The following is a 27,110-nucleotide window of genomic DNA, read 5'->3' on the forward strand; positions in this document are numbered from 1 at the left end:
CTTAGGACAGGTGCATAAAAATACACCGGGGTTTAAAAGTTTAAACGTTATAGTACCAAATTATAACTTATCACTTAAAAATATTTGACATGCATACCATCCTTCCAAAATTATAGATGCGCCTGCGTCAAATTGTACCAGATGTCAGATGTAGTATCAAAAGTATAGAGTATATTCAGAAAAATCTTCAAGGTGTTTTGCAAATATCGAAAAAAAAATAACCCTACCGAAGATACCCTTTGTCTCTTTTTCAGTTGGCAGTATCTCTTTTTCAGTTGGCAGTAAAATGAAAAAAAGATTACTTAATGAGGCATGATTTATTTGTATGCCTAATTTGTAAAAATATTGTTACGGACATTTTTCCCCAAACTTTTGGCCTCGATCGTTCCTAAGGAAGATAAATCCAGAGAAGAGCTTTGAACGCATACAATTTATATGGTGTTATATAAAGTGCATACTTTCGTTATGCTTGATTAGTTTTATTCAGTTTGTCACCCACTTTTATAATCAATCTATGATTATCAAATTTTTACACTAAAACGCTTCGGTTTTCTAACATTTTTTGACATCTCTTACACCTATTAATTTTTTTTCTAGAATGTTTATCATTATAAAATAAGGAGATATCCGAGAGCAGAGACAAATCGACGTAGCTGTCAGCAACTATAGCCCACCACACGACATTCATAAATGAGCAAACCCATACCACATGCCAAGCTATAAATGCTAGCCCTTACATAATAAAATGTAAAACAATTCAAACGAAAAAACAAATTTGTTCATTTCTAGACGACATGACATGAAGAATGCAAGAAATGTTACATGCTATGCAACCTATAACTTTGAGTAATCATGTCAATCATACCTCTTTAATTTATCATTTACAAGTTCTTTGCTTGAGGGAACATGTATGTAACAAAAATATTTATCTTGATACTGTGATCAATATAATTTGTTTATATTTAGTATGACAAAGTCTGTTTTTTCCTAACGATGATGTCAATGAAAAAGCATCGAAATATTGCATAGTAATTGTAATTTAAAATTTAAAAGTTCGTTGTTTTAAATTCGTTTAATAAATTAGATTAAGTGAAAGAATACAGTTCATTGGTTGTACCAGAAAAATGAATTATCTATCGGGAAATAATAACGTAATAAATTATATCATTTATTGGATTGAACGCGAAAATCCGGGTCCTGAATCATCACCTCGTTTGTCTTGCTGACAGAAGTACCTACATGACATTTTTATAACTATGACTATGTGATTTTGATTATTTATCCTAACGTATTTTCGATAACATCTTCTAGTATCTATGATTTTAGTCACAACTGTACTCAGATAAACAGTTCAGGCACAGTCACACTTATTAATTAATTAGAGTGTTACGACAGGGTTGTCCTCTTTGAACCCAACTATAGATGTTGACTTTTTTACACTTCAGCGACCGCAAAGAAGGTGATATGACAGAAGCAGAAACCCCTTAAACATTCAAATTTTTAGTGATGTGATGTTCTTAACTCACCAGTTTTCATGCAGATTTGTTTTATAGCCGGTGAGGACCTTTTTGTTAGTAAAAAAATTACTTTCGAAGATATACCTCATAAATAAACTCGACAAAGTGATGTCCCCGCAGTCCACTCTGAATAAACTTTATTAGTTATAACAAAGTTAATGTAGGACTTTCTTTGAGATATGTATGTGTCAGGGAGAATCAAAGTGTTATTTCAAAATACCGTGACAAAGTTGAGCATGGGAGCACATAAGTATATGGCTCTCTGTAAGAGAAGTCAACCGAAAACGCTATATTTGCACCTCATTGGCAAATACATACACCAAAAATGACAAAGTTCAAATATCTCCCCAAAAAGCAGATATCAATAAAAATCAAAACCCTGACCAATTGAACACCTTCAATATATACATGAACAAACAGCATGCAAAGGAAAAACTTCCTAGCATTAATTCAAACAGTAGGAGTAGTTATTCGGTAACACTATGCACCTCTTCTGCAAGTTTATACGCCACAAATGACAAAGTTTAACTATCTCAAAAATAAAAAGATAAAAAACCTGACCGCATGCACGACTTCAATATATGTACCAACAGCCAGCAAAGTGGAAACTTCCAAGCATTCAAACAGCAGGAGGAGTTATCCGGATACCTCTTTTCAAGTATATAATCCGTAAAATTACAAAGTTAACTATATCCCAAAAGAGCTAATATCAATAAAAATTAAGATTTCAAAAAATGGGCGACAGATATCAGTGGGACACTGAGTCAAGTTCATAAATCGAAAATAAACTAGCAACGCCATGGCTAAAAAAAGATAAAAGACAAACAGACAAAAGTACACAAAACACAACATAGAAAACTAAAGACTATATAAGCAACACGAATCCCACCAAAAAACCTGGGGGTGATCTCAGGTGCTATCAATTCAAACTGTATGAGAAGTCATCTGAAAAAAATAAATACCCATAATGGGAAGGATGAACGAAAGGACGGACAGACGGACGGACAGGGGTTAACAATATGATTAAGTTTTAATGATTATTCTATTGAAACTTGAATACACATTGTTTAACTAAGAGTTCATAATCCATCAAACAGGTTTAGATCTATACAATGTACTTTTATTCTTGCGTGTATAAAACAACATTATTGTTTCATAGAATTACAAATTGTCATACATGCCTATTTACCACAACAATATTATCAAACCACACAATGTTTGAGGAAAACTGGGTAACAAATTGATGTACTATGCGGTGGTCAAAGTTGTGACAGGACAATAAATGCATAACTTATAATCGGAGTTCATTATAATCAATCTGACCACACGATATGAACTCTTCCGTATTAAAGATCACATAAACTAGAAAACATATGTACTTCCTAGAATAATCCATATAGAGTATATTGATCCATAAAACCAGGGTAATAAATGAGGTGCACGGTGTGATTTATGAGATTTGGTTTTATAGTGGTAGGACCATGTTATAATTTTTTTATCAATGAAGTAACAATATGCAATCGCCATTGCAAGCGCTCATACGAAGTTCAGTTATCCTGGCTTTTCAAATGTTGTGCCATTTTATTTTTTATTTCTTCGTTCAATATCGTTGTTATCATACTGTGCAGATATTTTTTATCGCGTTAAACTTTTATGACATACGATCTAGACTAGAAAATGGGATAGCATTTGGTGGTTTAAAAACCGTTTAAACCCACCACATGATACATGTGCTTGAACCACGACCAAACTAGCTTTCCCATGCACACGTGGTCCGTTGTTATTCGTTTAAAATTGTCTATACGTCAGGTTTTTTTTCAAGAGAAGTAGGGTTTTGGTACTATTCCAATTTTTTTGTAGTAATTCCTGTTTTTTTTTAAATACGATGTTTATACATGTGTGTACAAAACATACAACAACATCTTTACAAGCACCTGCAGTAGATTAATTTTTTCAAGGTACTGGCTATATGACTATCGATGTTGATTCAGTTTTGTATACTTTTGAAGACATATTTTTTTAACATTTTAACAAAGCCACAAATAGTTATAATATTATTAAAACACTTTGAGTGTCTTTGATCTTCAGAACTAAGGTCGTCCTCTGGTTTTTTAACATTCAAGCAAACTTTTTCTTTCAATGCGCACATTAAATTCATCTTCAGTGCTGTTTTAATGAAAACATGATCAAGTTATATTGCTTTATATCTCATCTATTATCTGTAAGGTATATTGTTACGTATTCACTAAATGTCATAAACATTGCATAAAATATATCTGACACTGGAGGGAGCACCAATCTTACATTGAAAAGTTGAAACAAAAGAGGTATGGCTAGTTTTCCATGTAGTTGATCGGAGACTTTCTGCAATTTGAATAATATAAAGGAATGAAATGTAAACATTAGCCATTTCACATTGAATTTCAATATACACAGCATTTTCGTTACCAAAGTATATCTTTTGTTTTCCTACACATTAAACTAGAGGCTACTTTAGTGTATGTGTCGCTAACCTAGGTCAATGTGCATCTTCAACATTGTGTAATATGATAGAATAGAATGCATGGCAATAGCTCTTTTTTCTTCATCTTGTATTGCTGCTATTTTTATTTCATTTACTGTTTCTCTCCTTTCTTCTTTATTTGTTTGCCCACTGTGGCACAACACAAAAAAAGGATAAAAACGTCATTTAAGGGCAATTACTCTGATAAAGTGACTACTTACTAATAATTTCGGCAAAACATAACTTAATTGTATATCTTGTCCGTTGCTGACGATCTTCGCTGTTCAAAGTGTTTATTATTCAGTTTTCAAGATTGGCAAAAATGCCCAAACACAATGGTATATGTCGTCATTTAGGAGCAAGAACTCCAAAGAGGACAATTTCAGCCTTGTTTGGTTTATTTGAAGGTCTGATCTTGTTGATTATTTTGCTATTCAAAGTTTCTCTCTATTTTTTTTCAAGATAATAAACAAAATCACTAAACAATGGGTTACAAGAAAGCACACGCAGAAATGTCTCGCCTGTTTTACTTTATTGAAATTTAAGTTGACGGTCTGTAATATGATGGTTTTACTTCCAGCATTACATAAAATTAACATAAACAATGTCCTATGAAAATGAAGTCACATTCTGATGAACTATGCCAGACAGCCATGTACACCTTAGAATCATTCCATACTCCAAGTATAGCGGTCCTATTACTAATAGTACCTAAGAAACAGTTCAAACAACTAAATCTACAAAACGGACTAATTAAACATGAAACTGAGGTAAAGTTTATTTGAAACCTGCCAGACAGACATGTTCACCTCATAATCATTCCAGACACCAAATATACTAGTAGTTGACCTATTGCTTATGGTATATGATAAATTGACAAAAATACGAAAACGAAACCATGAAAAGAGGTCAATTTCGTAGACAGGCTAGACAAACACATTACAAGCATTTGAACTCTTGGAAAGGAAAAGATCTCTTTTGAACTTTGGGTCAGTCAAAGTGACTATGGTAAACTGAAACATTGTGAAAATTCTTATTTCCATATTTTAATTCATAAACCAGACATTATCAAATTTTGGTAGATAACTACCTTTTGCCACAAATGCCCATTTAAATTTGAACTCTGTTGGATAGTTTGTCTCATTGGAAATCATACCACATCCCTTTATTTTATAAACATGGATATACCCATTGTTTTAGGTCAACAGTCACAGCAGAGATTGGCAATTTTTGTGATTTTTGGTTACTAATAATCAAAGCTACTTTGACATCATTTTCACAAGCCAAGGTTTACAAACCAGTCCCTCCTCCAGGAGATGATGGGACTCGATCGTCACACTTGGCTAGCAAAGATGATTTGACATTGCCCTGTGACTAAAAAGTTGTTTTTTTCTGCATATCAAGGAAAGACCATCATTTGATATAAACTTTCAGCAGTTTTCAGTTCAGAGTCTTAACTTTTGTTGATGATGGAATGTCTATGATAGCGTAAGTCAAGACTTATCAAGTCTGGGCAATTAAGTATTTTGAATAAATGCCATTATCATAAAATAAAACTCCACAATATAAATGAAAATACTTCTTTTATTTCTTGGCATGATTTCACTAGTTGTTTGACAACAAACCATTAACACATTCATACAATATCTAACTGTGCTCATATAGCGCCACTAATTTCTTTACAAAAGTCCATGTCATCTCATTTTTCAAGTGTTCTGCACATGCAAATGTTTGATTTGAGACTATAGAAAATTCCTAGTCCTGGTTCTTTATCCTAAAAATAAGTTTAAAAAAAATGAAAGTTTACGAACCCATTAGGATTTGACAGCAATCTTCTAAAAAAGTGTTCAAAATGCTGAAGAAAAAAAATTCTTGACTTTGTGGAGTGGTGAAATGTTTTTAATATGAATAAAATGTTGACACAGAGATATGTCTTTAAAGTGTCAACTAGTCAAAGCAATTGGTAATGCCGCCAGTGAAAACTGTATGCAAAATCATGCTTTTGTAACTATGCTTGCAGGATAATAAAATATAAATATTGCAATTACATGGACTTTTGTGTAAGAAAAATAATACAAATTTGTAAATACTAATTTATTATAAAATATATCACAGATGATGCTTATATATAAATATGGAATGTGATAAAAAATGTAAAAGTTTAAATAAATTACTTTCCCTCTACCTGGACGGAACCATCACAATACTGAAAAACTTGTTAGTTATCTCGGACTAATTCAAAGAATTTCTTTTTTTTCTACTTTGATAGCAGGAGAAAAAAATACATATAAAATATTTTGTACATAGAAGGCAACATAAGAAATTTAATTGTGAAGGCTTTTGAAACAAGACAAAATAAAGCAATGCTCTCAAAGCTTTTCTCTTGTTTCAAACAAAATATATATGTTGTTTTTATCCTGCAATTTACCCTTGACGTATTTAATTATTTATTTTTTTAATCCCCAAGTTTTTGCCCTAGAATTTTATAGAAATCAACATGACTTAAATGAAGCCCTCTTAGAAGACAAAAAATTTAGAGACTGTCTTCCTTCAAAATAAAAAAAAAATTTATTTGTATTATTAATAAAAAATAAAGAAAAAAGTATATGTGCAATAGGTAGCTGATTGCAGAATAAATTTAATAATTTAGTCAATAAATATATTTTCATGTACTTGCAATTGGATTTTTTAAATGCATATACTCATGAATCCTGAGAAGATTTGAAAAATTATGATTTTTATACAAATGGGATTAAACTTGAAAGATTGGATAAATGCTATAAAGAATTCTTTGTTTAAAAACATCAACTTGATGTCAAATAAAAAATGGTATTATCATTTTGTCTTTTGAAAGTGTAAAATAATTTTTTTTTTAAAATTAGAGAAATTTTTTATATTAATTTTTAGTAAGTTGTACTATTCATTAAAAGATTGAAAATTTTTTTTTTATAAAAAGAGGTACAAATGTAACATGAAATAAAACAATAGAAACAAAAAACTACAATCATAAATTTTGAAAAATGTGTATATTACACACTTCTAAAATCTTTAAAAAAGCAGGATATTTTTTCATTGAAAGTCAAGGCGGATAAACTTAAAAACAATCTGTTGATCAAATGCTACAAAGAATTTGTTAAATCATACAAATTTGGACGGAATGATATCTTATAAATAATATGATTATTATAACAATGCATTTATACAAAAATACATGATGTGTCTGTACGACACAAGTGTCCCATTCAAAACATGAGAAAATATTGGTCCAATAACATAAATTTTGGTTTAATTACATAAAAGATGCTGTATCGTCTGGTACTATTCAAGACTGTAGTATAGAAGCGAAATACTGTTCATATATTACAATAGTAATCTATAAAGTGAACCTTTGATGCAAAAACATTAACAGTCATTCAATTTTGAAATGTAGGTTACAAATTGACTGAAGTGTTGTTGTACTGTACATAGAACTTCACTTATAAATTATCTTGGAATATTAAAATATGGATTTTATTAATTGAAGTAAAACTTTAAAAAAGAACAGGACGGTGTTAATGTAGTCAGTCATGGGTAAATCTGATAGCCCCCCATAAATTTGGGGTAGGTTGGATAATAATAGTAGAAAACATATCTTAAAAATAAATAACTTAGCAATACTATCACAGCATTTCACATTAAAACACATAATTAAACACTTGTGAATACAAAAACAATCCTATTTACTTATATATACTGGCAAAGATAAATAAACTGTTCTATTTTCAGAATTCAAATACTGACTTTTTTCTACCTAAAGCACCTTTTGGTGGTAAAATTGATGAATGTTTTACACAGTTCCTTATCTCTCATTATAATAGTCTTTAAAAACCTAATGAAAGAACTTTTGAAATACTTTTTTCTAGTTTGAATACAAAGGCACCATGAATTAAACTAGCTGCAGCAATGCTTTTTCATGAATGAATAGCAAAATTATACATATAAAGCAGAAAAAGTGCAATAAATAAAATCATATTTAAAATATCTGAGAAAAAGATTCTACAAAAAATATGACAAGCAAAAACTGCTTATCTCCCCTTTAACCATGTTTCACAATATAAGGGAGACAACAATTAATAGTTATTTTTCACAAAATAAGAAAATCAATAATTTTTGTACGAAAAAATGTCTAGCAAAATTCATAAAATACAGAAAAGAGATATATAAATAAATCCTTTAGCGGAAAGTAGCAGCACTAGTACAATTTATTCTGTAACTTGGACATCTGAAATATAAAGTGGGAAAAATTAGAAAATATACTACTGAAAATACTGAGTCCAGATCAATAAATACATACTTTTGAAAATACTATGCCTAGATCACGAGTCTGTCTGCATTACATCTGCTCTTCTTGAACTCGAAGTAAGATAAAATGTTAGTTCACCCAATTAATTTATACAATTTCCCCCATTCATTCCAAACTAATCTAGAATATTAATTTGCCATTACCTAAAATCCTTTTCCAAAGAAACATCATGACAATAATCTGACTTATATTTGAACTTTGGGGGTACTTTTAAGGTAGCACAATACAAAGATTTTTTCACTCCCCATCAGACAACTTTAAACTGATGTAATTCATTTCATCCTTCTTTATATTTTATAAATGAGGTACCAAAAGAAAGAAGAAAGATAAATCTTTCAAATTGTGATAATTTCATTATGACATAATCATTACATAATGAATTATTATGTAATTAGTTGCTATATTGTGATGTCCACACTTGAATGAATTTAGCGTCTTTGTTCTTCATAGCATCCCAAAATGTGTTATAGATTCTTGTACAACACAGCTTGACCTCCAAAACTGTGTCTCAGATTTCCAAAAACATCAATAGAACAAATTTTATACCCAATTGAATTTAGTGGTCTCTTATGAATTGATGTTGCAAACTTCATTGAAGATTTATGAGAGAATGAAATACAATAGGAAAAATCTGAGACACAGTTTTGGAGATCAAACTGTGTTGTGCAAGAATCTATAAAATATTTTGGGATGCTATGAATAACAAAGAAGCTAAATTCATTCAAGTATGGACATTCAAAATATGGCAACTAATTACATAGCAATCAATTATGTAATAATTGTCATAATGAAATTATCACAATTTGAAAGATTAATCCTTCTTTTTTTTTTTGGTACCTCATTTATAAAATTTAAAGAAAGATGAGTGGAATTACATCAGTTTAAAGATGTCTGATTGGGGATGAAAAATCTTTGTATTGTGCTACCTTAAACTTGAAAGGTTCAACCTTATCTTTTTTTTTAAAGATTTTTTTCTTCACAATATGTTTACTGTTTGACATGAATTTCCAAGTTTAACCATTATCATACAGTTTCCAAAGTTCCATTGTATAATAAACTATATGCAGTTATATAATTATTATTATTAGTCATAGTGAACATATAATATTTGTGTACACAGTATCTCTGATTATAATCTTATATTATATGTATATATATATATTTGTATGTCTCTGATATACATGATATACAAATAAATATAACAAGCAAAAACATTATGTCTATAGTTTCATGTGTTAAGTCATGATGCTATCCTTTTTTTTAATCAGCTCATTTTTATTAATGTATGTTGGTACTTGTATGTATATATATGAATACATTTTATATTTAAACATAGATATTTAATACTATGGATTCATTTATTTTTGTAGGTAATATTTTTCATAGATTGAAGAATAACTGGATATTTTTAGACAATTTTAATACTTTGCCTAGACCCACTAAATAAAAAAAAAAATAGTGTCCCACCAATTATTATGAATCCACAGTAGACACTGTTAATTTTTCTGTTATTGAAATACAATGTCATGCAAGCATAAAGCACCACTAAACCTCTGATCAAGTCATAAGTACAAAGTATGTAAGTGTAAGTGTAACATATACATTTAATATTTCATTTTTAAGTGTTTTTTTATAGTGTTTTAAGAATTTTTATATGTATACCTCAGGTTTTACATTTGAATGTTACAGAGAGTTTTTAAGTAAAGGATTATTGTTTTGTTTTTGCTTTTGAATATTTTTAAAGGTAGTCGTTTCAAAATATTTTTTTTACTTTAATTTACAGTACCGGTAGATGTAATTACCTATAATTTCAGCTGTATATGGTATTGAATCCAAGCTGCTTTGTATATTTGTCTACAAGTAGATCTGCATATCTCTTTTCTTCCTCAGTTAACTGAGGTGTCGGAGAATCACTGTGCAAAAGAAGATTGTCTACTTATAGAGAGATACAGAAATATGTTCCTATCATAAGGTGCTGGTTGAAATGTAGAGAAATCCCTTTCAACTGGTAAGAGTGTGTAAAAGTCTTGATTATATAATGGTTGAGCAATGATAGCATTTATGGCTGTTTGCTTATGTTTGATATAATACCATATAAGGTTATGCATTTAATATATTTGCCTCATAAAACTGACCTGTTTTGACCATAAAGCATTTTTCATTTTGAATTTGAAAAAAAAAATGTGTGTGTTATTGAAAAGTTATGTTAAAATTAGTAAATTAATGTACTCATTAACCATAAAAACTCAACTGCAATGCGCAATGTAAATTATATGACTAGTTATATATCACACAAAAAATATATCATTTCTGGGTTTTTTTTAAGTCTATTTGCTGCTGTTAATGCAATTCAAGATCAACCACACCACATTTTAAAGTTGAAGGTCAACTATAAAGGAAAGCACAGAGAAATTGAAATACATCTGAACATCCACAAATTATTAAAATACATGTTACAATGTGATTTGAAATTCTTTGTTTAACATATATCTTATAATCCTTTTACAGGGAATAATTCATCCTGTATTTACCTTTGTTTTATTTGCAATGTTTCTAAAAATGCAGTTATTAAATTTAAATATTTTGTCATAATAAACCAAAAATTTGTAACAGGTCAATTTCTCTCTGCTTCTTATCAAGGTGCTAACTATAGAATTAGGGAATACCTATAGAAATTCTCTACTTGTCAATCGTTTTTATTCTAGAGTTATCTTCCTTTGCAAAACAGAGTTGTTATTTTTGAGTGTTTCTAATGTAAAGTTCTTTTCCAATTCCCCCTTTTTGGGAAAATTTACTTCAGAATTATATTGCGCAACAGTGAGCCTTCAAATTAATAGAGTCAATGGAAGTGAATTCCCAGTGGACACCAAAAATAAAGGGCAAGTAACTCTAGATATTCCAACTTAATGACTTGCAAATAGAGAATTTATGGAGGTGAATGAATATCTTAAACTTCCAAACACTAACTGTTAGTTTCAGCAGAATATTTCAATGCCATTTTCTGATTTTAATCTTGTGAAATGCACTTAGAAACATTCAAAATAGATCAATTAGAAGTATTTACACATATAGTTTCAAAAATTTAAAATGTGTAAAAAATAAATAAAGATGAATAGAATATCCTTTATTGCAAGATTTGATGCCAGCAGATGCAAAACAGAACATGGCACTGCAATGAAATAACTCTGACTTTCAATGGTTACTAATATATTATATACTGAACACAGGACATGAAGCAACAGTATATAATTGATACAGATAACAAATATAAACAATTAATTCATGATAAACAATTGAGTATAAATCAACATGAACATTACAACAATTACACAAATGCGTGATATAAATGTGGAAATAAATGTGCAGGGATCTCAAGTGTGCAATTTCACCCTGTATTATTTGACAGTTAATCTGAAAAGAAAGCAAAATAATGTTTGTACTTGCCACTTAAAAAATAAGCGAAACTAGTAAGCAAAACAACAACCATGTCAAAGTCACAATAGTTATTGAATCATTTATTAAGGGAAATCAAAAATATTTGTGAAAAGGTATGTTAAATTGCATCTTTGTTCAGCCGTGAATCAGCATTAATAAAAAACATGAGAAAATTGCTTTAAAATTTGCACCTACTACTTAATCAAGATTAAATTAATAGATATATGTATTAGAAACATACAGTTTGGACTTGAAATATTCAACACTATTGTGACAATGGCAATATAAACAGTAAAAAGTCAAGCTGTGCATCCACAGAAAATAATTGTTTAAAAGATAAACTCAGCATTTCTTCTTTTTATATATAAACATAATGGAATTTATTATTCCTAGGAATGTTTGGAGAACTGCATTCTTTGTTATTTTATAAAGTATACATGTATGAAGGTTAAGAATTTTCTTGATTTCAGAAAAAGCTGGTATATTGAGCAATGTTGAAGACTTGCATGCATTAATTTGATTTTTTTCATTAAAAAATTACTGTAAATTTTTATTGAGAACTTACATTGTATCATTCTGATCAAGTAAATTAATGAAAAATATTATCCAATAGGATTAAGAATATTACTGAATGCAAAGTAGATAAATTGTATATGTTAACATAGGCTAGCATGCACCAGATCATGTAGATCATTTATAAATGATTCGGATTCATTTGGAAAATGTGATATCAAAATTTGTGAAATAACTAAAGAATAAAGCTCTGATCCCATGCATGCAATTTGCCACAAAAAGGTGATGTGCTAATACACAAGCTCAAAATGCAGTGGACCCAATGAATACATCTTGCCTCAGATTTTTTTTCAAAAGCAAGGAATAGAACAAAAAATTGAAAAAAGCAATCAGAATGCAGATCAAGCTTCATTCAACTCAAGCAATATAAGCCTTAAAATTAATCAACTACATGTATAAATATTTAAAAATGGTAATTTACAATGATAAATAAATAAATAAAAGCAGTCTATACACAAGCACTATATATACTTACAGTGGAGTGTGCTGATATTTAGATGGTGAAGCGGTGCGTACAGGAGAAAGACTAATATCAGCAAACAAATCCTTAGGATTCCGTACAATGCCTGATTTCTTACTAGCTCCTGAAAACAAGGGCTTGCCTGAACTAGCTGGTGCTAATGATGGTTTACCCGAATTACCAAAAGTTTTGTTATTTGCTAAACTACTATTTGCTAGCTTGCTATAATTTTTGTTAATGTCTCTATTATTTGGTGGCGTTTTTGCTGAAGGGGAAACTGACCTTTCTAAAACAGATCTATGAAGAGGTGATGAGGTTCCGTGTTTTATCATATAGTTTTGTTCACCCTTTGTATTCTTAAGAATTCCTTTGACCCCATTACTTCGTACACCAGTTCTAGCTGCCCGTGATACTTCAGGTCCATAGCTTGATGATAGGCGATCTCTACGGTCTCGCCAAGAGTCCTTTTCAGGAATGTCATGATCATCGTAATATTTTTTGGAACCCTCTTCATGGACGGCGTTATCTAAAGCGGCCATAAATAGTCTATTGTTTATCTCTCCTGATTTACCATTGTAATTTTTCTGATCTGTATACCTATTACTAGGTGATTCACTTCTTGTCACAGGTCTTCTATTTGTATTGCCATAGATGTTGTAATTTTGTTGTCGTACTGGCTGTTTCATTTCATATAAATCGGCTATATCTAATCGTCCTGGACTTTTGCTTCGCTCATAGCTTACATTAAAGTTATCTTCCCTTCTTGGTGACCTACTTCTATAACTGTCAGCTGTATCATTAAAGTCTAACCTAACAGGATGACGTGATAATATTCTGTTCACCTCTATATCGTCTACGCTTGGGGACACACGACCTTCATCGAAAGAACTAGAAAAGTTATTTCTATAAGACCTTGTTCTTCTATGAGGATAAATTTCTTTTAAATTCGATGTAACTGATGGCGAAATATCTTCGTAATTGTAATGAAATCCTTCAATGCCTTCATCCTCAAAATCATCATCATCATCATCATCAGAAATAATATCATTTACTACTGGTGTAATGGGAATTGACAGTCCGTTAACTCTCCCGTATGGAGTTTTGAGTGGACTGCTAGCCATGACCGGTTCCTTGTATGAATGACGAGCTGGTGAATAGGAACGCTGATTGGATTGTTGATATGATCGCTGAGCAGGATCCTGATAAGAACGCTGACTAGGAGTTGGTTCCTGATATGAACGACTAAGTCCTGAATAAGTTTGCTGCTGAGCAGACATTGACCAAGATTTGGTACCAATATTTTCTGTCTCGTGTTTTGTTGGAGTTTCTGTCCTTGGGGACTTTGACCTTGACCTTGGTGCTATCACACTGTCAACTGATCTACTCAGCCTCTGTTTGGGTACTGGAGAACAGCGTCTCTCATTTGGTGTTGGAGAAGCTGTTCTGCTAGGAATTTTAAAACCATTCATAGGTTCAACCTCTAAATATATTCCTTTATCCATATATTTTTTAATAATTCCAGTGATAGTTTGAAGATGCCCTTCACTTTGTAACCTAGTTATTTCCTCAAATAATTGTTGTCTCTCTTTTCTGGCATCATCAACAATAGTTTTAAGGTCAACAATAGTAGTTTGTGCTTTAAATGCATATTTCTGTGCTCTCTCCAGTTCCTGAAAAAGAATAAGTTTACATGATTTGCTCTACTAGTTAATTACATTTTACCAATAATTGGCCATATAAAAATTAACAAAAAAATGTATAGTTCATATAAACTGAAGTCATTTAGATCTTTTGTTGTTTTAACATTCTAATAAAGTTTTTTTTAATGCTAGTCAATTTTGTGTGGACACATTGTTATGTTTTCTACTTTGACTTCTGGATTCTGGTGAATTTAATGCTTGAAATATTGTACAGACATTTGTTTATTGTTGAAGAGAAAGATCGATGAAATGTTGACTTTCAGACATCTTTCACACTTCATATGCATTGTGTTGCTGTCTCATTGGCAAATACACATCATCTTCTATGAGTTATTTTGCATTTATTTGTAACAAGTTCCACAAAGTTACCTATTAATGGTATTTAAATTTGATATTTTTCAGCATTCCTTCTAACTTCGAAGACATATTCAAATATACAAAAAAAATCTGAATATAGGGTAATGATTGTAAAGAGTATGTATCTACTTCCAGTAATTTCTTGTTTATGTTACTGTGGACACATTTATTTTCGTGGGTATCAATTTTCGTGGATTGCTGAAAACTTGCATGTTCGTGGATATTTGATTTCGTGGTTTATACAATCTATGTATACGAAGCCTATTGAAAATATGATATTCGTTGAACATTTGAATTCGTGGTTCACCTGTTCCCACGAAACCCACGAAAATTAGTATCCAACGAATAATAATGAATCCACAGTATTCTGTTTGACCTTGAACTTTTTTTTTACATTCCTTACCTCTCTGAGTCTTTCATTTTCAGTCTGAGTTGTACCTAACACCTCCACAAGTCCATCTCGTTCCTCTGCCAGTGACTGCATGGTTGGAATATCCTTTTTGCTAGATCCCTTGAGTAACTTTCTTGTATCTTCTAATTCAGATTCTAGTTCACTATTAACACCTTTTAGATCTTTCACTTGTTTTTCAAATTCTCTCATTCTAGCCTCCAAAGATTCATTTCTATTTCTTTCTTTTTCTAACTGTGTGCGTAATTCCATATTTTCGGCTTGAGCTTTTGACAAGTGACATCTACAGTCATTTAAAACTTCTCCTGTTTTTCTCATTTTTTCTTGAATGTCAGTATTTGAATTTCGAAGTTTAGCTTGTAAAATGTCATTTTCAGCAACTACTGTTCCTAGAGCATGTTTCAATTCTACAATATCGCTATCTGATATATCACGGGCAGAAGTAAGTTTCTTCCATTTTTCTTTTTGCACATTTGTAACACCTGCAAACTCTTCTTCTCTCATTCCCCAAATTTCATCGGAAACTTTCCTAATTGGACTACTATATCCTAAAGTTATTGGCTTGCCTTGTGATCTTGGTGAATATAGTAATTTTCCATCATCGTCGACCTTAAGTGACTTATCTATGCTTACTGGCAAATTGTGTAAACTATTAGACTTTTCACTAGGCAAAGTCCTCCAATCTGAAGATGGGGAGACTCGATTCTCAGATAAAGAACGAGATTCTACATCATTCTTTCGAAAAAGTCTACCTCTTGTGTAATCTGGTGAGGTTGACCTATGTCTAGGTGACCTTGGTGAGCGAGGTGATCTGCTACTTAATCTTTCTTTTATCTTTTCACTTAATCTCTGTGTTAATGAATTCAAATCCTCTAAATCACCGTCGTCTGGTAAATGGGATTTTTCAAGCATCTCCATTTTCATCCGAAGAAGATCCAGTTCCTGATGAAATACTTTGACAAGTCTAGTATTAGGATCAACCGAATCTGAATTACTCCCAGGAGCTGTTTCTCGATGTTGATTACCAGACTGAATTCGATCATAATTATCAGTTAGCCTATCTAGATCAGGTGATCTATGTCTCGGAGATCTATTAGATCTTGGGGATAATGATCTACCAGAAGGTGTCCTGTCATTACTCAATGAACGATCTCTTTCCATCTGATCCCGTGGTGATCTTGAACGTAATCCACTTTCATGTTCACTTGACCTTGGGCTTTGCGACCTATCTCTTGTTCTTTCATAACTTGAATCCCTACTTGAAGTTCCATAATTTGATGACTTTTTAAGAATTGTTTTTGGCACAGTGTCTTTATCATTAATAGAGACAGTTTCATCAATAAAATCATATCCAGGAGAAAGTGGTCGATTTGAATTGTCTCTTCTTGGAGACAATCTTTCATCACTCTGATCTCTTCCCATTTCTCTTCTCACCTTAACATCTTCTTTAATTTCCACTCGTGGGAAATGTCTCCTATCGTCTTTTTCTGCGGGAGGAAATTCCACAACATTAGTTTGTGGATCTGGTGGATTTCCAAGTACATCAATAATTGACTTTTTCGTGGGTAAAAATTCAGGTGAAGGAACATAATTTGATCTTCTTGGTGAAACACCACGAGGTGTTGACATTTCTGCTTTCTTGTCGGATTCAAACTGAAGATATTCTGAGGGAGGGATGTCATCAACAGTTTCTAAATCTAAAAGTGAAGCTTTTGGAAGAGTTTCTTCTGAAGAACTTTTCGAACTAGAGTCTTGATCATGAAAGTTTGCTTCATGGCGAGCCTGGCGCAAGGCTTGTAATAAAAACATTGTTTCTGGGTTCTGACCTGGAACCACGAAAATGGGAACGCCTCTTCCTAGTCCAGGTAAATACTGTGGGGGACCAGTTGAATATTGTGGTAAGTTTTCACGCATCACTTCCTCTATGTCATCATGTGACGACCTTACTGAATCATGTTTTAAACTAGTATCGACTTTTTTAGCTTCAGTTTCTTTAAAAAGTTTTTGTTCATTTTCTCTAACTTTTTGATCTTCATCTTCTCTCCTTCGTCTTTGCTCCTCTAATTTTTCCTTGGCCTCTGCCATTATTGCTTTATGATCTCTTGGTCTGCGTAACGGTGATGTTGACCTGACGGTATCACTTGTTAATTTACTTTCTCTTTTTGGTTCATAGCTTCCATTAATATGACGACTATGCGGTGAACTTTCTCTCTCTAGAGTTCTGTCCCTTGAATCATAAGTAGATCCTGATAAGGCACTTAATTTGTCTTCCTCATGAAATCTATCAGAAATTGTATCGCTAATAGTTTTTGTTAATATACTTTCTGATTCTACTGGTAACCTAGAAAATTGAGGATCTGATCCAGAACCATTAGATGTAGAAAACCAGTCTGATGTTTCATCTGAAGGATTTTTTCTGCTGTCTGACCTCTGCAAATAAATGTAAATTTGTGTTTATGTTTTATGTGTAATGTAACGGTATCATTATAATGATCCTGCCAGCAAATCATTCATCTATTTAAAAGTACTGTCAAAATAAGACAGAAAATAAAAAAGCGTTTGAATTTAAGATTCACATGTATTATATACCTCCACACTCCTTTAGTGGTGAGGCTGTGAATCATATGTTCTATCCATGCCTCATTTCATACTTTGTATAGTGATCATTGTATTTGTTTGTTTGTTTGTTTGTTTGTTAGTTTGTTAGTTTGTTTGTTTGTTTGTTAGTTTGTTAGTTTGTTAGTTTGTTTGTTTGTTTGTTTGTTTGTTGTTCCTATTAAACCAGACTTGATTATCATGAAACATAGTGAGAGTTTAAAGTAAGAAATGGTATTGTTAAATTATTTGATTTAAAAAAATTTCAGGTTTCCCATTGCCATAGATATAAAAGGTTGATCAATTTGTTTCAATTTTTTGAGTTATTAATTTACTCTCTAAGTGATGTTTACCAAAATATTCTCTTATCACTATTATTAAATTAAAATAAACCACTTACTGAAGATCCTTCATCTATAAGACTACTGCCATCAACCTACAAAATATATAAATAGTTGTTCAATCTTCCACAAAACTTGTCGACATAATAATATTTTTTCTTTAATTTTCAGAAAAATCATCAGTTTCTAAATAATATTACAATACTTGAAAATCAGTATAAACATTCTGAATTTGGAAGTTGATTTTTTTCTTATATAAACTTTAAAGTGAAATTAAAAGGCCAATATTATGATGGACATCTTTTTAAAACCCACAACAAATTTCAACTATACTGGCAAGAAAGTTTCTAATAAATCTGCACAAAAATATCCATTGAGATGGCTGTAGGTAGCCTGATATACCTATCCAACATACTTCTGTTCAGCTTCTGATTAAAATTTACTCCATATTTTCCTTCATTTTAATTTTGGATCATATAAGCTTTAAGCATGCTCCAGGTTTTCTCATGATCAAAACTCTTGTAATAACAATATCCACGATACATTCATTAGTATGTTCATACAGCAGATACCTCTACATGCTTGAAGATTGTGTTTAGTTATAATAAATATATCCTATAATGATTTTACCTTTCTCTGTAAGAGGGAAACAAAGATCATCAACGTATGCTCATCTACTGTACCATCTACAATGTCTGAGGCACTGAAAAATAATCAAACTAATCATTAGTATACCTTAGAAGTATTTTAACAAAGCCTGTCCAAGGTCAAATGTAGATAATTTAATTTTGGATGTAACACGTCTTCTGATTGGCTGACGTTATTTTGTTATGAGCCCATAGACATAATTTAGTCATGTGACCGTGACGTCATCAACGTTTTTTCATGGTTTTCTACAGTTTAAAAATGGAATTTAGAATTAAATTATAAGAAATGACTTTAATATTTTTTCTGTCTATTCAAAATAACATAAAAAATGTGGTGCACACTGTTAAATAACCATTCAGTGTGCACCAAATTTTTTATGTTATTTCTTCAAAGACAGAAAAAACATTAGTCATTCCTTAAATATTGAATTAAATTTAATTCACTGTGAATATCAAAAACTTTGTATATTTAATTCAGAACATAACAAGTATGTGTCCATATTACATGGATGCCCCACTCGCAATATCTTTCTGTGGACAGTGACATTGGGAGTAAAAACTCTGATTTGGCATTAAAATTAGAAAGATCATATCATAGGGAACATGTGTACTAAGTTTTAAGTTGATTGAACTTCAACTTCATAAAAAACTATCTTGACCAAAAATCTTTAACATGAAGCGAGGCATACGGATAAACATACGAACAAACTAAAAGACGCACAGACCTAAAAACATAATGCCCTTAGGCGAGGCATACAAAGTTCAAATTCCTGTCTGGGTAGTGCCTGTCTTTCGTAAAATCCTATAATTTTTGTTGTGGTTTTTTTCTGTTGCCGAATATTGTGTTTATGGCAGATGATTTCAGCTCTGTTAAGCTATGATACATTATTTTTAGCTAAGAATGTAATCTATAAATTTTCATATAGCAGACTTCATCAAGAGACTAAAAATTTTAAAACAGTTGCTTTTGTAAACTTTTAAGATTTTTTTCTTATTTTTAAAATGATGTGAAAAGAATGTGCCACGTCTAAAATACAAAAAAAAGATCAAATAAAATTCCAAAACTAAATATATTTGAACATAAAAGTGTATTACTCAAATTATACAAGCTCATTATATTCAGCCAGTCTGTATAAAATCTTGAGAAGACTTACTTTATAATACTGCTTTTAATTGAATACTGTTTTTCTATTGAATCTAAAAGAATCTTCAACTGCTCAGCTTTATCCTGAAATACAATATATAAAATTTTGTGGTGAAAAAAAATTAATGTATTATGTGTGCATCATTGAGTCTTAAGAAATGCATTCTTCCATTAAAAAATAAGTTAAAAGGTATTACCATTACATTCGTTCTACATAGTAGATGCTATCCTGATAAAAAAATTTGTTTATTTACCACATCTTATTTTCTTAATAGTTCAGGGTATATTTAGGTTTCAAACTTTCATTTGTACAAAATTAATAGGTAGGATAAGGGACATTAAAGGTGAAATTCAGAAAAAACATAGCATTTTCATTTTATCAATGTATTTATTTATATATATTATGTCCTTGCGATTGACTGCTGATTCAGGTTAGGGTGAAGGTTGGTGCCTGTTTAAATGTTTAAACCTGCTGCATTTGTTTGCACTTGTCCTAGGCCAGGAACCTGTTTTTCAGTTGCTGTTGTTTGTTGATGTGGGTCGTAAGTGTTTCTTGTTTCTTGTTATTTATATCGATTAGACCGTTGCTTTTCCTGTTTGAATGGTTTTACATTAGAAATTTTGAAAGTAGTCATAATACATACCTCTGAAGCAATGGCAGAAACGCTGGAATATTTCTTCAGTAATTTGATGAACCAGTCACCAGTGCATAGGCTGTAATACAATTACACAAAAAAATTACAAATCAATAAATTGAATCTTATTTTTGACATGTTTCAAACATGTATATATTTTGTTTACTTATTTAAGGTAGTTGTTTGTTAAATTCTAGTGGCAAAACTTGGAGCATACTTAGGACAAGGTCAAATAAAACACTAGATTATTAAGTTTAGTACTGTCGAGAGGATTGACTGGGACTTATAGCAGGAAAAAAATTGCAATAAAACCTTGAAAAAATATTGCATGAAGAATGCCTTTTATACCCATTATGATCTTTTAAGGAAGTCTTTTTTTCACATTGTGTAACAGACTAAAATATTTATAATCACACTTGCTTAACTTACTAGGTGTGTAAATTACACAGAATATTAAACAAATATTATCCAATGATCAAACATGACTTGATCCCCAATAAAAACATTAACGAGTGTAAACAGCTTTTGACGAAATTTTATTTTATTAAAAATTCTTAAGGTTTATCTTATTAGCATATTATGAAGGCTTAACTCACTTAAGTGAAATTAACACCATATAAGTGCATTCAAAAAGTTAAAGACTGGACAAAGGAACTGGTATATATATATATTATCATCACAATACTTATATAAATATATGTAAAAATATATTTTTGATGGCTTTATGGTCATACACCTTAATTGCATATTATGAATTACAAATTTTCTACCCCTAAAAGTATGTAAGCTTATAAATATTTCTATTGATATGCAGGCAATAAATCTTGAGATCTGTTTGATTATAATTATTTTTATGTATTTATGGTATGCAATTATTCTTCAGTATTTTTTTTATTAAACTTCTCTTTTTGTAGTGTACCTTATTCTAATTTTTTTTATATGGCTCAATATTTCAATTGAAGAATTTATTAGATTAAGTAAAAAATATCCACAAGAGACCTGCAAGGGGTAAGGACAGGGTGGTAAATTTTTTATTCCCCTACATGAAATTTTTTGAGGTCAAAACCATTAATTTTCATAAATTAGGCCTGTTTAAGTACTTACAATGTATAGAGATAATGCAATACAGATAAAGTCTAACAGACAAAAAATGGAGAAAATTTGAGAAGGACATTATTATTGATATGTACATTTTAAACTACCACATATTATAACTGGTGTAAATATATATTTTAAAAAACCCACTTCTTATAACTTGTAAAAACATTTTTTAAGTGCAAATACATTTAAAATCAATAGAAAAATAATAAAAAGCTCATAAATTAAATAATTATAAACACACTCCAAACTTTTTCAACATGTTCATTCATGATTTCAATGTGTTTTAAATGCAACAACACACTAAAAATGTTAAAATCCCCTCATACAAATATTTGATCAGGTTCTTTAAATATACAATAAAGAAACTTATATATTTGTCCTAATGTTTTGTATTACTTTTCAAGCCTCTAATGTCAGAAAGTTTTTAAAAAGAATGTTTTCAATTGGATCGCCATTTAGAACACTTCAAAGTACAATATTTTACTAACATATAAGGTGAAATACAATTTGACTTTGAAGTGAAAATTGTTGATAAGAAATTTTATGTCAACTTGAATTTTTATCATCTGACAGCGATATAAATTTTAAAATGATATAAAAACTACTTCTGTTTATAAGAGGTTGTAAACTTAGATTTATTATAATGTAAATATATGTTGATTCCTAGTGAATTTTAAAATTTATTTGTACAAAACAGGAAGAAAAGCAATTTTTTTTTGGCAGGTCACAAAAAGCAGATACAACATTTGTATATGTACGTTATAATAAAATATGGTAGTCTCACAAAATAAATTATGGTAGTCTCACCATCATAAAACTAGATGGATGAATGAATAGACATTTAATCTACATCACTTAATTGTTCATTCTGAGAATAAAAAAACATGCTGTTGTGAAATAAATAAATGACCCCTACTTTGAACCACAACTAGATCTGCACACTTAGCCAGATTATGAATGTAGTTATTCATATGGAAACAGTCCAAAGAAGACTTGACATACCCAACACCTACAGATCACCGGACCCTAGGTTCATACCTTCAGCCATTCCTTCTAAACAAAGCATGCTTCCATAACATGATGGAGGCAGGACCATAAACCTGTCCATGTTGGTGTTATTTGGGATATAATCAAGTGAAATTATATTCATTCAAAAACACATAGTATTATAGTAAGAGTTAACCCAATTAATTCAGTCGTTATATTCCACTGATCTAATTATTCGAATTACGATGCAGTCTGGTAAATCTTCCCACCTAAGGCTTTGATCATATATATATTCCTGCCCTTTATATAAAAATTTCTATCAAATATGTATAGATAAGCTGGCTTCTTTACATTTTAAGAAATTTGACCAAAAGATGTATTGCTTATTCTTCAAAATTTTTAAATTGTTTCGCTAAAAATCTTTAACCTTCATTATATAAAGATGACAAATACATACAAGTGATTTAAAAATTTTAATAGATTTTTATCTGATTAACCCCAGAATAATATCACTTTTAATATTGACTTTTTGAAAACGTAATTGACTATGTTGAATGCATTGTTTACATAATTGAACAATAATCAGATTTAACTTTTAATAAGTATTGTAAATGATCAACCACAGTAGATCATGAAATATTTATATAGATATTCCTCATATTGATCCAAAAGGTGTTCATTTGAATATAGCTCATAGTGATACACACACACACTTCCCTCTAACATCCACTTGACCATATAGCTTAGTTACTTTTAATACTAGCCTTCATTAGGCTAGCACTCCCATCCAAACTGGTTACCTTAATATTTTCAACCCTTATCCCCTTCTTTTTTGGAACCCTTTCCTTCCCCATGATCCCATCAAAATTTTATTATTTGAAACTTAGTAACCAATAAATTGGTACAAAAAATATTGCATGATCATATACATTATGCTGCAAGTACAAATTTTGTCATTATATTCCTTTCGTATACTTATTCACTCTCATCAACTAGGCAAAGGGGTCATTAAGTGTTACCCTTGTCCGTTCATTTATATGTACATCCCAAAATCGGTTTTCCATCTCTAACTTTAGTTTGCCTCAATCAAATCTTATAAAAGTTATACACAATGCTTATTATCATAAAATACAGACCAATTTATCAAATTTGGGTGGCATCACTTTAACAGTTCTCTAGTTAAGTCCCTTTATAACATTATATGCAAGAGGGGGAATCATCTGTGTCCCATGGACACATTCTCCTTTATTTTAAAATATTTCTTCAATAAAACTTCTAAGGACAAATAAACCTGAGAGATTTTACAGGTAGAGATCAATTTATCTCTTTTACACACAGAAGTATTTTAGACTGTGTTCATTGAAAAGGAAAATGTTTCTATTATGTAGGGTAGTATTAAAAGACAGCCTCCTTTCAGCCGTAAATTACCTGGTTCTAACGGGGTAAATACCACCTTTAAATAATATATATTGATAATGATCAACCTTATTGATAACTAACATTAGGGAATTGAACTTTAAAAGAAATTTTAAATAACGTAATTATATATAAAGAAAATTGCATGTTGAAATTTAATATATTGAAATATAAAATGCGTCATCTGTCGGCAAACCATGTAATCACGCCAGGAAAACACTTGCCTATTCAATACTACCGTTTGAATTCAATAGTAATATGTAACATTTAAACTAATTTGTGGTTCATGTTTTAATATTCGCCAAATGTAACTGTAAAAAGTTGATCTTATCTGGTTTGAAATATCGAACTGGTATGCACTTGAAAAGGTTTTACATAATGAACACAAGAAAATGAAACCAGATAGATTTCTACGACTTGTATCTGAGAGCAGGGTGTTTTACATGCATTAGAAACTTGTATGTGCACATTACTCGCATATGTATATAAAGTCAAAAGATGTGTGCTTGTGAGACTTATGATTTTTGATTGACTTGTTTAAAAATACTTGAATCTTACAAAATCCATAAACAACTTTAAATACATCTAAAATCTGTTATTGACACATGTATCTCCGAGCTCATTTGTATCCTTAGACGTGAAAATTGCAAAAGTTCATATTATGGCTTTGGAAACTTTGAAATATTAAAAGATACATAACATTCTTGCTGATGATGAGTTGTCTGTTATTCTGTAAACATTTAATTTTCACCCCTTTTTTCACTAATCTTTAAAAAAAATAACCCTTTTTTTCTCTAATCTTCAAAAAAAATAACCCTTTTTTTCTCTAATCTTCATTTTTTTTGCCCGTTATTCTCTAATCTTCATTTTTTAAGGGCATTATTCTTTAATCATTTAACCCCATCCAAACCCTCTTATAATGAATCATAATCTATATGTGAACAATTCATGCATTTTAAAATGTTCTTAGTTATAAAAAGGAAATTAAAATTAAAATCATGTACTACTAGTACAGCAAAATTTTAATCATTAATTTTCACACCAAAAGCAAATCATAGTAGTCAAAAAGACTAATTACTAGTTTACTAGTAAGAGAGATGATAAGGCTTACAAGTTACAACTGGTTGTAGGTCTGACTATATTTTGTGAAACATCTAGCTGGTGCTTAAAGGTGATACAGTAATCGTTGATACATTATTGTGTTTTTTAGGACCTTTAGATGAAAAGGGTACCATTACATGCATTATGGAAGTCTGTACCAAATTTTATAAAGAGGGTATGGATGCAGGAGTTTGTCCTTCAATCCTGTTTTCTTTATTCTATAAGCAATTTTTCTCTATTATTTATTTTGGCACATAAATCTCTATTCTTTATATTCTATTTTTGGGTTTTTTTTCAGCTAGTAGATGTGTTTTTTGTCCCATTTTTCTGAAGTATTGGCTAAATATTCTCTATTCTGAAAAACTCATCCTTACCCTCTTTAAAAAAGACTTAGACTTATAATTATCATTGCAACTTTTACATAGGAAAAGCAGGATCCATCCCATCATCATCTTTTATCCATCATAATAGTATAAATAGTACAATTCAAGATTACAATAAAAACTTTGTTTATGAAAATTTGAAGAAAAAAAAACAAAAACTCCAGGTTATCCTCTCTTGATGAAAACCATATACTTACTTGTATGTGAGGGTATTCCTAGAATCAAAATCTGTATCTAACTGTCGTTGACACCATTCCAATAATAGTTTCTTTCCTATTCCTACTGATCTTTGATGGGCATTTCTCCCTGTAAATACACCAAATCCTGGTTTATTTCTACATCAATCAACTTTTTAACGACACAAATATATCTTAACAGCTACAATAACGTGCACATAAAAAGATTTATAAGTAAACATGATGGCCTTATTCAAATTCACACCTTTCAAAACATAAAAATAGTCAACACATAAAATTCAAATAAGTTTATAGATTTTATTTTCTAACATTTTACCAATAAATACTAAATAATTTATACCTGTGAATTTTTAACAAGACAAGATTCTCGAGTGGGAAAAGGAATATGTTAGGACCTGTGTCATACCACATTCATTGAATGAGCAAAAATGTTTAAACTTTTAAATTTGTAAAGAATTTGTTTACTGATATGTCCAAATTAAGATACAATTGTTTATTAAATAAAATTAATTATTTATTTACAATTATTTTACTGTTGAATTCACATGAATTAAACAAAACCATTTAATTTGTTTAGTTAAAGATTGACTTCCATTCTTTACATCTTAACCTTTAAAACTTATATGTTTAAACCTACAGAAGAATCCTAAATTTCTGAGTTTTTAGGAATGTTATCAAAACTATTAGGTGATATTCTAATGGTATGTTAAACAAGGCTTCATCTTTTCTTGTTTTTTGTAGTAGGTGTACTTAGATCATCTGATTTATATCAAAATTTCAACTCCAAAAAAATTGTGAATATAGGTGTTGAAGGATCAATTCTCATACTAAATTCAGATGGTTAATGGGTTAAATATATAATTTGCATGGAATTGAATATCAACAAATTGCCTTCAAATTTACAGTAAATCTCATAGGCCCATCCACAAACTACACATGAACAGAACAAATGTTTAGAAAATCTATATAAACAAATTCTGGTACATAAAAAAAAGATTTGAATATCACTACAGGATATCACATTCCCATGTCATAATGCAATCTATTAGCATTTCCTAACAATTCTCCCCGTCGTATTCTTATTGGGCGTACTCAACGATGAATTTCTCCTAATTTGACTTATCAGATCAATACATTTCCACATATCGGTTGATTTTAGATTTAATATAATACCACCTTATATCTTAAATTATTCATTAAATCAGATTTCTTATGTACATATCACCTTACTATTCCAAAATAAAATATTTTTAGAATGTCTGTATTA

General features: G+C 30.4%; 1 protein-coding gene across 5 annotated transcripts in view; it reads right to left on the reverse strand.

The window, feature by feature from the left end:
- Window positions 1-5,586: 5,586 nt before the first annotated feature.
- The window catches only part of LOC139488410 (interaptin-like), a 34,615-nt gene continuing 13,091 nt past the window's right edge, over window positions 5,587-27,110 (reverse strand). For 3 of the 5 annotated variants that reach the window (XM_071273976.1, XM_071273974.1, XM_071273975.1), the window contains 9 exons: window positions 25,844-25,952; window positions 20,668-20,737; window positions 20,034-20,107; window positions 18,863-18,935; window positions 18,292-18,327; window positions 15,291-17,726; window positions 12,846-14,500; window positions 10,165-10,275; window positions 5,587-8,281 (listed from right to left, as the gene is read on the reverse strand). In XM_071273976.1, coding sequence (XP_071130077.1) covers window positions 10,173-10,275; window positions 12,846-14,500; window positions 15,291-17,726; window positions 18,292-18,327; window positions 18,863-18,935; window positions 20,034-20,107; window positions 20,668-20,737; window positions 25,844-25,952 — 4,556 coding nt within the window. In that variant the 3' untranslated portion in view covers window positions 5,587-8,281; window positions 10,165-10,172. The remainder of the gene's footprint in view (window positions 8,282-10,164; window positions 10,276-12,845; window positions 14,501-15,290; window positions 17,727-18,291; window positions 18,328-18,862; window positions 18,936-20,033; window positions 20,108-20,667; window positions 20,738-25,843; window positions 25,953-27,110) is intronic. The other 2 variants (XM_071273977.1, XM_071273978.1) reach the window with 1 other exon arrangement.

Source organism: Mytilus edulis, chromosome 9 (assembly GCF_963676685.1).
Source record: "Mytilus edulis chromosome 9, xbMytEdul2.2, whole genome shotgun sequence".
NCBI classification, from domain to species: domain Eukaryota; kingdom Metazoa; phylum Mollusca; class Bivalvia; order Mytilida; family Mytilidae; genus Mytilus; species Mytilus edulis.